A 17,187-nucleotide genomic window follows, 5' to 3' on the forward strand; every position below is an offset into this window, starting at 1 on the left:
TGGTTCGTAAGGAAACTCTGTCCTGATGGAAAATGATGAATGGTTGCACAGCCATGAGGGCCTGTAGCTCCGAAACCCTGCGTGCTGAGGTGATAGCCAGAAGAAAGGCTGTTTTCCATGACAAGTACTGTAACTCTGTTGAAGAAGCTGGCTCGAAGGGAGGAAGGGTCAGCTTTTCCAATACGTAGTTGATGTCCCAAGCAGGGACTGGTGGTTTCCTTGGGGGTTTTAAATTCTTTGCCCCTCTGAGGAGCTGTCTTAAGAGAGGGTGAGAGAATAATGGAGGATCTGTGTTGTATTGTGCAGAAATGGCTGAAGCGTGGATCTTGATGGAGGAGAAGGAAAGTCCATTGTTTAACATCTCAGCTAGGTACTGTAAAATTTGAGGTATATTTATTACCCAAGGATTCTGTCCCTTTTCTAGATTCCAGGCACAAAATCGTTTCCATTTGGCGGAGTAAGCCTTTCTAGTAGAAGGTCTTCTGGCCTCCAAGATGACATCCTGCACCTCCTTGGAGAGGAGAAACTGTTGGGAAATCAAGGAATTCTCCATGCAGCTAGATTTAGAGTTTTGAGCTGGCTGTGAAGGGTTTTGTAGTTGTGCTGGGACAACAGAAGAGGAACTAGAGGTAGGATCCATGGTGGGGAATGTGTCAGGCTCCTCAGGAGCGGATACCAGTGTTGTCTTGGCCAGTCTGGAGCGATGAGAATAATTTTCGGCCTCTCTGCTCTGGCTTTTAATAGAACTTTGGCAGCAGAGCAAGAGGCGGGAAGGCATAGACTGCCAATGTTTCCCAATTGAAGGAAAGTGTGTCCACTTTTCAGGCCTGTGGATGATAGGTCCTTGAACAAAATTTTTTCAACTGGCAATTTCTGTGGGTAGCAAAGAGATTTATGTCAGACTGTCCCCATGCCTGAGTTATCTTTGTGAAAAGTTGAGGATGCAAAGTACAGTTTTGTACCTACCATAAATGTAGATGTTCGAAGATCCACATTGCTGCAGTCCTTACACTTGGGTAGTCCGCTGTCCTCGGTCGGCCCGAATATCAAAGTATAAGGCTGACGTCGGTCAAGGCGCATTTGACTGACATCAGGACGTCAGGGTACAAATGCGCATGACCGACGTCATATCCTCAGTCTTTTCTTGCCCCAGATGTCAGAAGACCCTAGAAATAAAGGTCAAACCAAAAGACAGCAAACAACCAACCAACCACCCTAACACTAATTATATGTACAATATATACAATATACACAATATGTACAACCCAACCCACACAACCACCTCTAACTACAGAGGGGAAGGAGGGAGAGTAAATTGGACTGCAGCAATGTGGATCTTCGAACATCTACATTTATGGTAGGTACAAAACTGTACTATGTTCTTCATCTCACATTGCTGCAGTCCTTACACTTGGGTAGAATCCCAAAGCAGAGGTAAGGGAGGATGGCTAACTACAAGGAAGCAGGAGCTGCCAAAATGCCCTGCAAAACAGCAGTGGCAAAACCAGCCCTGGATTTAGAGTAAAGTGGCAGGTGATAATGCCTAGAGAAAGTATGCACTGAACTCCAAGTAGCTGCCTCCAAAATATCCTTGGTTGCCTCTCCCTCAAAAAGCTGTTGAAGTGGCAGTAGCCCTAGTGGAATGAGGCCTAATCCCAGCTGGAATCTCCTTGCCATGATGGGAATAACAGAAAGCAATGCAAAACCCAATCCACTTAGAAATAGTTTGTTTTGACACAGGCTTGCCCTGAGAACTCAAAGCAAAAGAAACAAACTGCTGAGACTGCCTGAACCCTTTAGTTCTGTCCAAATAATAACGCAACTGCCTGTGTACATCTAAAGTGTGCAAAATCTTTTCCCCTTTATTTTGGGGATTTGCATAAAAAGTAGGCAAATGAATAGTTTGGTTTAAAGCCACACTAGAAACCACCTTAGGCATAAAGGAAGGATTAGTACGTAATGCTACCCTATCCTTATGGAAAATCAAGAAAGGCTCAACCGCCATAAGGGCCTGCAATTCAGAAACCCTTCTTGCAGAGGTAATGGCCAACAAAAAAGCAGTCTTCCATGACAAATATTTCAACTCAGAAGTAGCTGTAGGCTCAAAAGGTTGTAGAGTGAGTTTCTCCAACACAAAATTGAGATCCCAAGCAGGAGTAGGAGCTCTTCGTGGGGGTCTTATATTCTTTGCCCCTCTAAGAAATTGCTTGAACAAAGGATGAGAAAACAATGGTGGGTGCAATCATAGTGAGCGAAATTGCTGCAGCATGAACTTTAATAGAAGAGAAAGACAAACCTTTGTCTAGTAACTCAGTAAGATATTGAAGAGCCACACACAAATTAGGCTCAGAAACATCAAAATCTTTAGCTGCACTCCAAAATAAAAATCTCTTCCATTTGTCTGCGTACACTTTCCTTGTACTAGGCCTTCTAGCTTCCAAAATAACATTCAAAACTTGCTGAGGAAGTGGAGGCCCACTATGGTTCAAAACAGAATATGCCAGGCTGTTAGGTGCAGCGAGTGAAGCTTGACATTGAGCAAATGGCTGTCCTCCTGTGACAACAGGTGTGGAATCGAAGGCAAAGGCCATGGAGGCTTCCGTACTAGACTTCTCAGTAATGGGTACCAGTGCTGTCGAGGCCAATCTGGAGCTATTAAAATCATCCTTGGCTTGTCCTGTCTGACCTTTAGAAGTACCTTTGGGAGGAGAGGCAGAGGTGGAAAGGCATACACATGAAGATTGCTCCAATTGAAAGAAAGAGCATCCACTCTCCAAGCTGTGGGATGAAACCTTTTTGTGCAAAACTTTGGCAGCTGATGGTTTAGTGGAGAAGCGAACAGATCTATGTCTGGAGTTCCCCATGACACTGTCAATTTCTGAAATACATGAGGATCCAATTTCCACTCGTGGGGATCCATAATTGTCTGCTCAACACATCTGCTAAGGAGTTCTGTGCTCCTGGCAGAAACCTTGCCTGAAGATTGAGCTGTAAACTGAGAGCAGTCTCCCACAAAATCATTGCTTGCCTGCATAGAGGATAAGAATCGTTCCCCTTGCTTGTTGATGTACCACATGACAGTTGTGTTGTCTGTTAGAATCAACACCTGCCCTGGAAGAAGTAATTCCTTGAAAGCTATTAATGCAAACTGGACTGCTAACATCTCCTTCATGTTGATATGTAGATGTTGTAGTCTGGCAGGCCACTTGTCTTGTATCCACTTTCCATTTAGATGAGCTCCCCAAGCTTTGTCTGAGGCATCTGTCGTTAAAATCTGACTCGCCTCTGGCCGGGTCACAGAGAGTCCCTTGTTTAGGTGACATTCCTGAGCCCACCACATAAATTCCTTTTGAATGCAAGGTATTATTTGAATGACAGTGTCCAGATCCTGGCAGTGCTGTGTCCATACATCTTTGAGATACCATTGTAGCTTCCTCATATGCAGTTTGGCATTGGGAAGCACCAGAATACAAGATGCCATGAACCCTAAGGCTTGAAGGACTGTCCTTGCAGGCAGCCCGGACTGATGAGATAGTTGATGGAAGTAAAGGGATAGACTCTTTTGTTTGTCCGGGGTTAAAAAGGCCATCTGGGATGCTGTATTCAGTCTCACACCCAGAAAGCACATGTCCTGAGAGGGTACTAGACTGGACTTTATTTCGTTCACAGAATACCCCAGGCATCTTAGCACTGCTATCACATATTCCAAATGATGAAGAAGCTCTTCCTTCCTTGAGCCAGAATCAGGCAGTCGTCCAAATAAGGATAGATCTGTATTCCTTTTAGCCTGAAGAAAGCTATCACTGGAGCCAGAACTTTCGTGAACACTCTGGGCGCAGTAGATAAGCCAAAGGGCAATGCAGAGAACTGATAGTGAGAAGTCCCAGCTCGAAAACGCAGATACTTCCTGCAACTTAGTCTGATAGGAACATGAAGGTAAGCCTCCTTGAGATCCAAAGTTACCATCCAATGATCTTTGCCCAGCAGAGGTAAAAGCTGCTGCAACATCAACATTTTGAACTTGGGAATGTCCAGATAAGTGTTGAGGATAGATAAATCCAAAATTGGTCTCCACGTGTTCCCCTTCTTTGGTACTAGGAACAGGCGAGAATAAAATCCTAGGCCCACTTCTGGCATAGGGACCGGCTGTATGGCCCTATTTGGAGCAACAGAGAAACTTGCTTGTGAGCCTCTATTCTTTGTTGAGGAGGAACGTCTGGCATGCCTTTGAAAGGAGGCAAGGTATGGAAATAAAACCTGTAGCCGTGGTGTATGATATCCAATACCCATCTGTCTTGGGTAATTAAACTCCAATTTTCTTTGAAAAGTGCCAACCTTCCTCCCAAAGGTGCTGCCAGATGAGAAGGCTCTGGCAGCTGAAAAGGTAGGTCATTGGGTCTGTTTACGAAAGGACTGACCCCTGCCCTTACCCGAAGACTGTGCAGGAGAACTCCCTGTTCTAGGCCTGAAAGAGCCCTGAGCTCTGCCCCTACCACGTCTAGATCTACCCCTAGACTGGGAATCATAAGAAGGATACGTCCACCCCTTAGTAGGCCAATTTCTACTAAACTTTGGAGGCTGGACCTGCAAAAAATCCTTAACAGTCTGCATAGACTTAGCCTTGTCTTCCATTTTCATTAAAACTGCCTCAACAGGAGAACCAAACAACACGTCAGATTGCAAAGGAGCATCTAAAATCCTTGATTTAACATGGTCAGACAAATTCTGATCCCTCAGCCAGGCGTGCCTGCGAAGAACTGACCCAGTGGCAGCCACCCTAGACGAGGCCTGTACAGCATCAAAACCACATTGCAAAGAATGCTTACCCACCTGTTCAGAAACATGTACTAAATCTTGCAACTCTTTACAATCAATACCTACTGCCAGAGCATCAACCTTAGATTTCAATTGTGAAAGGAGATAGTTTTGGTATTTCAACATGTGAAACTGGCAATTCAAAGCCCTCATAGCAAGAGTGGAAGAAGTATAAACTTTCTTTCCCCATCTATCCAAGGCCCTGGCTTCTTTGTCTGCAGGAACCGGATTCTTTACAACAGAAGCCTTAACACCCTTAGGCCCCTGGCTAACAGTTTCTGGGTCTGCCCTAGGACTCTTAAAAAGAAACTTATGAGCTTCAGGCACCCTGTAATACCTATCCGGTTTAACAGGAGCAGGAGGCAAAGAATCAGGATTAAGAGAAGCCTCTGTAAAAACATCTTCCACTACATCCAAAACAGGAGGTATAGCCAAAGGCCTATGCTGGGGTAAAAACAAAAATTCCCTAAGCCTTTTCCTGGAATCAGAGAAGTCCTGACCTTCCCACTTAAAATGCTCCCTCATGGAATGAAGAGTTTCTGAAAAAGAAAAATCCTCAGGAGGAGAAGCAGAAGGAGTAGAATCATCCACATCAGAATCAGAATAAGGAGAGTACTCCTGTAAGTCTTCAGCCGAAGACTCTGAAACATCTGAAGCCTGCTCAAAACTCCCCAGCTCAGGCTCCACCCTAGGTCTCTTATCAGGAGGGGGCATAGAACCCCTAATCAAAGTAATCAAATCTTCGGCCATTTTAAGCATATGCTTCTTGGGCACAGTTCCAGAAGAACTAGGGTGACACCAACTGAAACTGAACCTGGCCTGCCCCTGGGAGAAGCCTTTGAAACAGAAGGAGAGGGCCTAGCCACCCTAGGAAGGGAGGGGAGTATAGTAACCTGAGAAGCCCCCTCAGCCTGACCTGCCTCCTGAGAGGCCACATCTTGCAATAATAAAGTCTCACCCTGGGAACACAAAGAAACCTCCGGTGGAACCACCGGCTCCACCGACACCTCTAAAGAACCGGAGTCCAGTACAGACGGTTCTTCTAGCCTAGGCTTAACTGCTTTGTCCTTGCGCTTCTTTGAAGAAGCGGGCGTCGGAGCATCCGACGGCATTTTATAATTGCACCGCTTCCCAAAGACTAACCTGGCACAATCCAACCTTCTCTTTATAGTGCGTTTATTAAATCTAGCACAAGAGCGACAGCCAACAACGTCGTGCTCAGGCCCTAAGCAAGGAATACACAAAGTATGATAATCTCTATGCGGTATCTGTTTCCCACAAGAAATGCAATTATTGACTTTTTCTGACATCCGGTAAATCACTGAGGCAAGAAAAACTAAAATATTCTAACGGGTACTTAGCCAACTTTGAACTCGGTCTGAAACTTCGAAATCGAAAAATCTCAGAACGCCAACCGGCACTTGCAATGCTGCTTCTGCATCGGACCATGCGGCAAAAAAGACTGAGGATATGACGTCGGTCATGCGCATTTGTACCCTGACGTCCTGATGTCAGTCAAATGCGCCTTGACCGACGTCAGCCTTATACTTTGATATTCGGGCCGACCGAGGACAGCGGACTACCCAAGTGTAAGGACTGCAGCAATGTGAGATGAAGAACATCTTCCATTCGTGTGGATCTGTCATATTTCTGCTTAGGTTGTCTGCCAGTGTGTTCTCCTTCCCTGGCAGGAATTGTGCCTGCAGTTGAATTTGCAATTCCAGTGCTTTGTTCCATAGGGTCATGGCTTGTCTGCACAGGGGGTATGAATGAGTTCCCCCCTGTTTGTTTATGTACCACATCACTGTGGTGTTGTCTGTCCTTATCAATAGCTGGCCTGGATACAGTAGGTCTTTGAAGGTCATAATAGCCTTTTGCACGGCTAGCATTTCCTTTTGGTTGATGTGAAGGAGCTTCTCTTTTCATGCCCATTTTCCCTGAATGCACTGATCTGTCATGTGTGCTCCCCAGGCATAGTCTGAGGCATCTGTTGTGATGATTTGAGTTGCTTGAGGTACACAGAAAGGAAGACCTGTGTTTCTTTGGCATGCTTGAGTCCACCACAAAAATTCCTTTTGAAGGCATGAAATGAGTGGGATAATTGTTTCCAAGCTGTGGCTGTGTTGAAACCATAAGTTTTTCAGGTACCATTGAAGTTTCCTCATATGCAGGTTTGCACATGGGATTAGTAGGATGCAAGATGCCATGAATCCCAGAGCCTGCAGGATTTTCCTTGCAGTTAGCCTGGTGTAAGTTGCCATTTTTCTGAAGTATTGAGACAGTTGCCCTTGCTTGTCTGGCGTGAGGTAGGCCATCTGGGTGGTTGTATCCAAGCTGGCACCCAGGAAAATTATTTGTTGAGAGGGTATTAGTTTTGATTTCTTTTTGTTGACTGTGTATCCCAGGAAGTTCAACAGTTTTATTACAAACGCCAGGTGCTGCAGTAGTATGTCCTTGCTGTCCGCTTGGATCAGGCAGTCGTCCAGATATGGGTAGATTTGTATCCCTTGTAGTCTGCAGAAGGCGATTACTGATGCCAGGCATTTCGTAAACACTCTGGGCAGTAGATAAGCCAAAGGGCAATGCAGAGAATTGGTAATGGGTTGAACCTGCAAGAAATATGAGGTATCTTCTGCAATCTTGCCTGATAGGGACATGCAGGTATGCCTCCTTGAGGTCCAATGTTACCAGCCAAGACTCCTTGCCCAGCATGGGAAGAAGCTGCTGTAATGTGAGCATCTTGAATTTTGGCACCTGTAGATATGTGTTTAGGATGGATAGGTCTATGATAGGTCACCAATCTTTGTCTTTCCTCGGTACCAGGAATAGTCTGGAATAAAACCCTTGACCTTGTTCTTTTGCAGGTACCTCTTGAATTGCTTTCATGTCTATGAGAGCTGAAACTTGTTTTTGTGCCTCTGCCCTTTGATTTTGTGGCAGGTTTGGCATGCCTCTCATTTTTGGAAGGGTGTGAAAGTGGAACCTGTAGCCTCTGTCTATAATGTCCAGAATCCATTTGTCTTTTGTAACAATATGCCAATTTTTTGAGAATAATGTCAATTTTCCACCCAAAGGTGCTGTCATTAAAGCTTTACTTGGCAGGTGTAGGGGGGAAGTCATTGTGTCTGTTTTCTAAAAGACTGTGATCTATCTTCTCCACCTCTTGGGGTTGGTGCTTGCCACTGTCTGGCTCTGAAGGATCCTTGAGGTTGCCCTCTGCCCCTTGGGCACCTGTATCTGCCCCTTTGAGGTCTATCTGTGGCTGGAAAGGACCAATTTTTTGAAGGACAGTTTCTGCTGAAACGTGGAGGCTGTACCTGCAGGAAATCTTTCACTGTTTCCATTGATTTAGCTTTTTCCTCCATTTTCTTTAGCACCTCCTCAGCTTTAACACCACACAATACATCTTTTTGAAGAGGTGCATCTAATAACTTAGCTTTGACATGATCTGGTAAGGTTTGCTCTTTGAGCCAAGCATGCCTAAGTATAATAGACCCCATAACAGCAGCTCTACATGAGGCCTCTAAAGCATCAAAACCACACTGCAAGGTATGTTTACCCACTTGCTCTGCACCATGCAACAAATCCTGCAACTCTTTTAAATCTGGTTGTTCTGGTTGTGTCATCTTGCTTTTCAGCTGAGATATCAAAAACTGTTGATACTTTAACATATGAAACTGACAGTTTAATGCCCTCATGGTTAAAGTGGCCGAGGTGTACACCTTTTTCCCCCACCTTTCTAAAGCTCTGATATATCTCTCTGAAGGTAATGGATTTTTAGCAGTAGAGGCCTTAATTCCCTTGGGACCCTGTGAAATTGTTTCTGGGTCAGCAGTATGGCTTTTATATAGGAACTGGTGAGAATCAGGAACCCGGTAATACCTGTCTGGTTTAACAGGAGCTGGAGGCAAAGAATCAGGATTAAGGCTGGCTTCTGTGTACACATCATCCAATACATCTAAAACAGGAGGGATAGCCAGAGGCCTATGCTGGGGGAGCAGAAGAAATTCCCTGAGCCTTTTCTTGGAATCTGAGTAATCTTGGCCTTCCCAGTGAAAGTGTTCCCTCAATGTATGCAGGGTTTCCCCAAAAGAGAAGTCTTCAGGGGGGGGGAGACCGAGGGAATAGACTCCTCTGCATCAGAGTCTTCAAATGGAGAATAGGCATAATCCTGGTCCTCAGATAGTTCTGAGGTAATAGAAGCTTGATCTGAGGAAGGGTAGTCTTCCTCTAATCTGGGCCTTTTGTCAGAAGGGGGGATGAGAACCCCTGATAAGAGTAATCAAATCCTCAGCCATTTTAAGCATCTGTTTTTTAGGCATGGTGCCTTGAGAGGGGGTCTGAGGAACCTGTTTTTGGTTTTCATGGCTGCTTTAGATTTAGTGAAGGCTTTAATAGAGAAGGAGGAAGGCCTGAAGACCCCTTGAGAAATGGCAGGCCTGTCTAAATTCTGAGTTTCCCCGCCAGGAGTGGCGTTGGGATCTGTAGTAGGAATGGGGGCCGAGAAGCCTGCGACCTCAGGTACTGAAGACACTGGTAATGCATTGTCATCGGTACTCAGGGGCTGCGTAGGCGCCTCGCTGATTACCGGAGAACAGTAAGTCAGCCTTAGCGTGGTTTCAGTAGGTGTTGCGGACCTCGTATGTCGGTCCTTATCTTTGCGTTTTTTGCTCAAAACTGGAGTCGGAGTATCCGACGACATAATATAATTAAATTTTTTGCCAAAAAAGTGAAGGGTGAACTCCGCCCGACGCTTAATAGTGCGCTTATTGAATCTAGCACAAAAACGGCAGGCCGAGACGTTGTGGTCTGGGCCTAAGCAAGGTATACAGAAAGAGTGGAAATCCTTATGTGGTATTTGCTTCCCACATGAAATGCAATTATTAACTTTGTCTGACATTGGTCTGAGGCAAGAAAAGTTTCCCCAACGGGGTACTTAGCTTTCAAGAAGACTTCGGCTGAAATACTTTCATAAATCTCAGGAGCTGGCCGACCGGCACTTGCGAACTGCTTCTGCTTCAGGCACGGCAAGAAAGACTGAAGAAAATGGCATCGGCTGCCTCTTTTATACCCCTGACGCACTGACGTCAGGGAAGAAGCGACGACAACCGACGCCGGACCTAGACTTTGAAATTCGGCCGACCGAGGACCTGCCTGATGGCAGGATAACCCATCTGTTATGACTGCAGCTGTATGCACGATGAACATCAGGTATTTGGTCATTTGGGTCTGATAATTCAAGGATCTGAATGCCAGAGTGGCAGATGTGTAAACCGTGTTACCATATCTGTCTGTGACCCTACTGTCTTTGTTTGAAGGCAAAACATTCGCAGCAGGCAAAAAGCATACAAGGCTTGTCAAGCAACACAGAACAAAACTGAAGGATTCACAAAAGTATGTTTGTAGAGCAAGTTAAGACCTTCTAACACTCTATAAACCCTACCACAATTCTTAGGGGCTTGAGATTGAGAACTGGAAAAGGTAGAAGTGAATGTAAATTCATCTAGGAAGGCCTCCAAGACTGAAGGAACAAGGGCTGGTACAGGAACCATACTTCCAATAACTTATATTAATTCTTCTGCAAATCAGATACTTGTCTAGATTCACATTTAAAATGCTGCATCACTTTTGTAATGATCTCCCAAAAGAAATTTCCTCAACAGGAGAATCAGGGGATAAGTTATCTTTACCAACAGAAGCAGTCTGGTCTGGAAAGTGGATTTGAAACGAATAAGCTAAAGGGAGCGCTCATTTGAATCAGACTCTTTCTTCTCATCAGGAGTGTATTCGTACCATCTCTTCTGAGATGGGGTAAGAGGAAGAAAAACAAGGAAGGGGCGTCAGAGACCAAATGGCCTTGTATAGGCCCTGTGAACATTCCATCCATTCCTTTTCTTGAGACATTTAAGGACAAACATTTTTGCTTTCTGTTTCTCTGTCTTAAGGATGACGTCTGCCTTCACATAATGGGGCAGTCCAGAACCACAGCGGACCTCAATTAAGGATCCTGGCACCTCTTCTCTAATCAGGATTTGAGGAATGCCCTTCTATCTGTTTGAAATAACCCTCGTTTCCCCCCTTCTCAACTGCACTGATGTGTACAGTCTCATCAGACGTAAATATGCTTCCAGTGGGATTATGGTAGGGGAAGCCTGAGAAATAATCGGGTGTTCCTTAGGTTCCTACAACACCACAACAGGTATGTCTGAATCTGACTTGGCAAATTGTTCAGACCTAGGCTTTTTGAATTTCTTTGATGGTGTGAGTGGACTGTCAGATGTTGAGGGTTCTGCAGTTTGTTTCTAAAATAAGTATTTAGCAAAGAACAATGTATACGTAGGGTTCTTGGAATAAACAACTGACAAATCTGATCATTTTTACAGTCGTCTTCAGCCCCAAGACAAAATAAGCACTAGGAGTGGAGGCCCTTGTGAGGAATATCCCTACCACAATGACACTCCCCTCTCTTAACTGACATCTAACAAATCATATCACAAAGATATAAAAAAGGAAGGTTCCTTAATGGGGTACTTATCTGAATAAGCGAAGGCAGAGGTAATAGGCAACAACCAAGCTAACAACAGATCGATGGGTGCGAGACCTGCATTCAGACTCGTGACAAAACAGTATGAGGATCTTATATTTATACATCTGTTTATGTACCCTTACACCCAAGGGCTTAGGTCATACGTCAGACATATGAATGTTATGGGAGGTTTTGGCTTTTTTAACTGACCGGATGTCAGGTTACCTTGCTGAGATAACACCATCAGTATCAGAATACAGCAACAGCGATTTAAGGAAGGACATCAAATGTTTTGGATTTGGTCATCACAAACATAGTACCATGTGCTCTGGACTATAGCCATACCTTCTTTAGATAGGTCTGACATTACACAGCGGTTCTTACCAATGGAACAGAACCACCCAATACAAACCTTACTACCTTCAGAGACTTTGCAAAGGCACAACTCACTTCATCTGCAAGATGTTTAAAGGAGGTTCAAGAGACCCTTTCCCCCGAAGACCAAACAGCATACGCAGCCACATTTGCAGGCACTGTCTCTTCTCACCTCTATACTTACATCAGTACTGTAGATCAATGACAATCCTTAAAAATACTATGCCAAGTTTAGGAACAAACCTCTTTGGTGAAAGCCTAACATAAACAAGCTTTATAACAGCTAACAAAAAAAAATACTCCCTTAGGAATAAATTTAAAACTATCCACTTTCTAATTAACCTGAAGAACTTGTACAAAGAGCTTAGAAACAAAATCAAATCTTCTAAAGCTAAGTATGAAAAAAATCACCATGTCTGTCAAGGATAATCACATGCCCCTCTTCAACTATGTCTGCAACCATAATAGCAATACCAAACACTACTCAGAAGTGAATCATAACAACAATGTACCAACACTGTCTCAGCTACTGGAGACAGTGATGGTACAGTAACAATCAAATTTAGTTCAGAGTTCTTCACCCACCTCTACTTCGCCCCCAGAACAACAGCCCATGTCTACGTATATAGTTTGTGCTTCTGTACTTTGAGGATTATCTATCTTTGTTACTTATGTTGTCGGTGAAAGCACATCTGTACATATCTCCAATCTTAGCATCGGCTTCTGGTGTGTAAAGCTTTTTTAACAATTACAAATGGGAAAAAAACAATAAGCCAGTGTTTACTATGAATTAATCTGTAGATCCTGCACAGATTTCCTTTTTTTTTCTCAGTAAAACACACCAGTACAGAATTATTAATGAGCGGTTACACAAGGAAAAATGACAAACTATGAAACAGTAAAAAGCAATTTCTGAATAAAATGTTCCATGAGGTGCAAAATGAGGTATTTGAGAATGTAAGACTCAGGCATTATATTCACTCCAAGCCTTTCTACATTTTCAGCAAACCCGAACAGTGTCAGTAAATTAACGCTTGAAATAGGGAGATTTTTTTCCTTGTTATAAACCAGGTAATAATAAAGACATTTTTCAATGAAGAAGCTTTTTCAACTCTCATCATAACTTTAAGACATAATTTCAGGAAGACTATTATAAAAGATTAGGTGGTAATGCCTCTCAAACACTTCATCTAAAAATAACTCAGATCTGCAACCCTGAGGTGGCAATTCCTTTCAGACTGCTAAACCATCTAGACAGTCATGTAAACTTGCTCAAGAAGTGAAAGGAAATAGGATTAAGTCGAGGAAAGACAATTTCTCATCGCCATAGCAACCTGAATTTCTAACACATCACTTACCGTTACCAGAAGCTGGTGCTCCTTGGAAGCAAAGCAGAAAACAAAACAGAACAGTGATTAGATGGCAGTAATAACACAACATCAGTGTGCTGTTAACCAAAATACATCACTTTAGGCACTCTGCATTCTGCATCGCTAACTGAAATTCCTTTTGAGATTAGGGCCTATATTCCTTTTAAAATAAAGATTTTATAGTTTTCTGTTATTTTTCAGCCTTGCCCAGACTGCAATACTTGCTATACTGACTAGAGGTCTTCTATATCATCAATTTTAAATATTTAAAGGACAACTTTCTGATTAGAATAAGTTGACATTTGAGTAAAGTGTTTTTTATTCTGTTCTGTCCAAACCCAAACCTGTCAAATAAAGAAAACAATTAGTTTTCTCCTATTTTTCCTTTCTGTACATCAGTTTACAATCTTTGTGCACTGTTTTAACTGCAAAACCTCACATTTATTCCTACTAGCGTCTACTATTATCATCTGTTACCTCACAGTATCCATCTCATAATCATGAAGAAAACTTTACCAAACCTGTTTAGGCCACTGATTTCATAATCAAACCGGGTCACCAGAATGTATGGAAACTGCTTAGCTTAAGAATTCTCACTTACAAATGAATTATAAAAAGATCAGTACTATGCAAACTGACACAATCTTTACAAAGGGGAGGGTTTTTAAAAAGCAAGTCATTTTGAAGATGTTTGTAGCAGAAGAGTTAAACCTGATAAAACTAACAAAAAAGTCTATTTAGTAATATGGTGTTAATAAAATGTAGTATGGTTAGGCAAAAGTATCTTCTGACACACTAGTACTGGTCATACACTGTTTTGTGCAACTTACTTTTCAGCTTCTTTGGCATTCTTCTGTCATACACTACCCCTGACACTCTGTGCCAGTTGGCTGCAGCCCCTCTGAGTCGTCCTTTGACCTCCTCATTCATACTTTCCTTCTCAACCACCCCTCACCGACAGATGAAGCTGTTAACCTGTTCCACTATCTTCTCTTATATCTCACTTCTCAGGTTCTTCTGATTTCCCCCATTTGCTGCCATTACAACCGTCTCACCTCTACTCAGTTTTGCTTTGCTGAAGTTCTTCTTCTGACTCTGCTTGTAATGTCACACTGTCTGCATACAAGATCTTTTTGATCTGCCCCCTACTGCACATTTGCTAATATAGTCCATCACCAGCATGAGCATCAGTGGCTTCAAAGCTGAACCCAGATACACACTCACTTCCACGGAGAACCATTCTGTCAGTCCAAGCACTGTTTGTGTTTGTGTCATTGGGTCCTTGTGCATTGCTGCACTAATTCTACCAATGTTTCAGGGACCTCAAACCAATGCAGGACTGCCTAAATCAGGTTTCATACGAACCTGTCATGAGCTTTCTCCAAGTCTAGGGATGCCCAGCTGGACTCTTTTGTCATCTGCACTGTTACCTCCAAACTCCCCAAAAGAAAACATGAATATCACAACTCCTAATACAGTGCATCAGTTGCTACATCTGCTGCTGGCAGGAACTCCTACCATAACTAAAATATTTTGCTACCACACCTTTGCAATTAAACTGACACACATGCTCACTGTAAAGTGGGGTGCACTACCTGCTTTGTCAGTTCTTATCACTTTATGTTGTACTATGCGGATTCCTTTCACTAGTGTCAGCTTTAATACCAACTCCAATAAAAAATGCATCATCATTGTGTGTTCTAATATCACTTTATTTTTCAGACAACAGACCTTTGGTTTGCCTGACCTGCTGCTACCTTCAGTATCCATACCAGTAACTACATATTTTATTACTAAAGAGTTCTGTATTGGTAGTACATTACATGACCAACGGAATCCCCCACAAGGAAATATGTCTGTATACAGCAGTGGATGCATGCCTTTCGATATTATGTCACCACTATCTTAAGGAAGAATATTCATAAGCAATATATGCATCAGTTTTGCTTTAAAATAAATTATCAGGATAACCAGCTGTCAGCAGCATTTTGGATAAATACATACACATAACACTGACACTGCACTGACAGTACATTTTTACCTATAACTTGCACATAGTCAGTATGTGAATGATCACACTATATGCTCATCTTTATGACTGGCAATACAAGGTTCTTAAATGCCTGAAATGTATTGTTCGGTGGGGAACAGAAATGTTAAATGGGAGCAATACCTAGCTAGGAAAGAAGGACAACAGCTTTATCAAAAATATTTCCATGCAGTTTCTGACTACCATATACATGGTATGTTAATGTTCCTTAAAAACTAGCATGTGCTGCAGTGGTCATTCTCTACTCATGGTACGTAAATGTTCCTGAAACCTAGCATGTACTGCAGTGGTCATTCTCCTAGTACCCCTCTGCCCTCCTCTTCTGAAATGTTATATGTCTGGGTTATTGGATCTGATGCTCTCCAACTTCCAAAGACTTCAGCATGCCTGGCTTTGCCTCCTCTACCTATAACCCACCCCCATCTCCAAAGGGAGAAAAGACAAAAAAACTAAGGACCCCAAGAAAACAAAACAAGCGATCTCCCCCAGCTCAATCATCTCTTGAATAAGAAGAAAGACACAAAGGTAGAGGCGGGGGGGGGGGGGGTTAAACCAAAAAGTAACAGACAACACAGATCTAGTGTTATGGTGAGTACACAACTTTCATATCCTATATTGTCTTTTCCATTAAACCTGTGGGTCAGAGTCCCCAGCCATATAACACCCTAGGGTAGTCTTATGTGGATATTGTATAATACAGTGACCCAATCAAAGATGTAGACCTCAACTGGATGTCTAATTTGTAGTGGGATGCTAACATGTGATGACCCACCCAAGTGGCACAAACGTGTTCTAAAGCAGCTTTAGAGGAAAAAACATAGAAGTAGTCATAGCTATGGTAGAATGACCTTAAGGTTTGTGATGCAAAGGTTTTCCCTTTAAACTATACCCAAAGGAAATACAATTAAATGACCATTTACATATAGTAACCTTCAATACAGGTGCACCCAGTCAAAATTTTAGAAAAAGAAACATATAACAGATTAAATTTCCTAAAGGGCTTTGTTACATCCAAATAAAACCTTAATTTCTTATGGATATCAAGACAATGCAGCCTCTATTGGAAAAATTGAGGGAAAAAATACTAGAAAATGAATGGACAGGCTCAAATTAATCTCTAACACCACCTTAGGCAAAAAAGGCAGGATCTGGTCAAACGGGCACTCTGTCTCCATGAAAGACCAAATAAGGAGGGATAAAACAGAGGACCTGTATCTCTGACACATGTACAAAGGTTCTTTTGAGAAAGGTCTTTGGGATCTTAAGGGCAGCCAATGGCATATTATCCCTACCAATATGAAAACTGAATACAGTTGCCAATTGCACTTTAATAACTGAAGAACTGGACCCATAGTTAAATCCACAAGAAAGTCCATGATGGCCTCCAATGGTACTGAAAAAAGATCCAAGCCCTGAGAGCTAGCACCCAAGATGAAGCACTTCCACTTACTAGCACACACCTTATTAGTAGATATCTTTTTTATGAAGAAGTTAACATGTACACGACTCTGACTGAAAGACTGGAATTCCTGACCAACAAGGGAAGTGCAGAAACCAAGCAGTTAACATGAGCGTAAGAAGGCTGAGCAGATGTAGGTCTGCAGGGTGAGAAATCAGATCCGGATTGGGATCTAGGACCCAAGGAGGGTACCTTAGGAGTGGGTAAAGAAATGGGAACTGCATTTGGTGAGGCTAAAAGGAAGCAATGAGGATTACAGTTGCTCTGCAATGGGCCACTTTCTGAAGAAACGTTATTATTATTGGGGCCAGAGGATTCTCATATAGAAGACCTAGGGACCAAGCATACAGGACAGCATCCATGGGTGACTGTCCCTGGGGGTAACCAAGGCATAATAGCTACTACAGTTGATGCTGGATGGGGAAACAAACAGGTAGCAATACAGAGTGCCCCAGTGCCAAAAAATCCAAGCAGCAACCCTCAGATTCAAAGTCCACTCATGTTACTGCTCAAACTGTCCACTAAGATGTTGGATTTCCTTGCATTGTGCATTACAATCAGAAACCACTAAGAAAAAATTGCCCATTGCCAT

At 43.0% G+C, this 17,187-nt stretch overlaps 1 protein-coding gene across 3 annotated transcripts in view; it reads right to left on the reverse strand.

Annotated features, from left to right (window-relative positions):
* Positions 1-17,187, reverse strand: part of ZFYVE27 (zinc finger FYVE-type containing 27) — a 1,067,636-nt gene that overhangs the window by 577,280 nt on the left and 473,169 nt on the right. For 2 of the 3 annotated variants that reach the window (XM_044056910.1, XM_044056912.1), the window contains exon 8: positions 13,075-13,095. The exons of the other annotated variant lie outside the window; for it this stretch is intronic. In XM_044056910.1, coding sequence (XP_043912845.1) covers positions 13,075-13,095 — 21 coding nt within the window. The remainder of the gene's footprint in view (positions 1-13,074; positions 13,096-17,187) is intronic. 3 annotated transcript variants of the gene reach the window in all.

Source organism: Protopterus annectens, chromosome 14.part0 (genome assembly GCF_019279795.1).
Source record: "Protopterus annectens isolate FY-2018-M chromosome 14.part0, PAN1.0, whole genome shotgun sequence".
Classification (NCBI taxonomy): Eukaryota; Metazoa; Chordata; order Ceratodontiformes; family Protopteridae; genus Protopterus; species Protopterus annectens.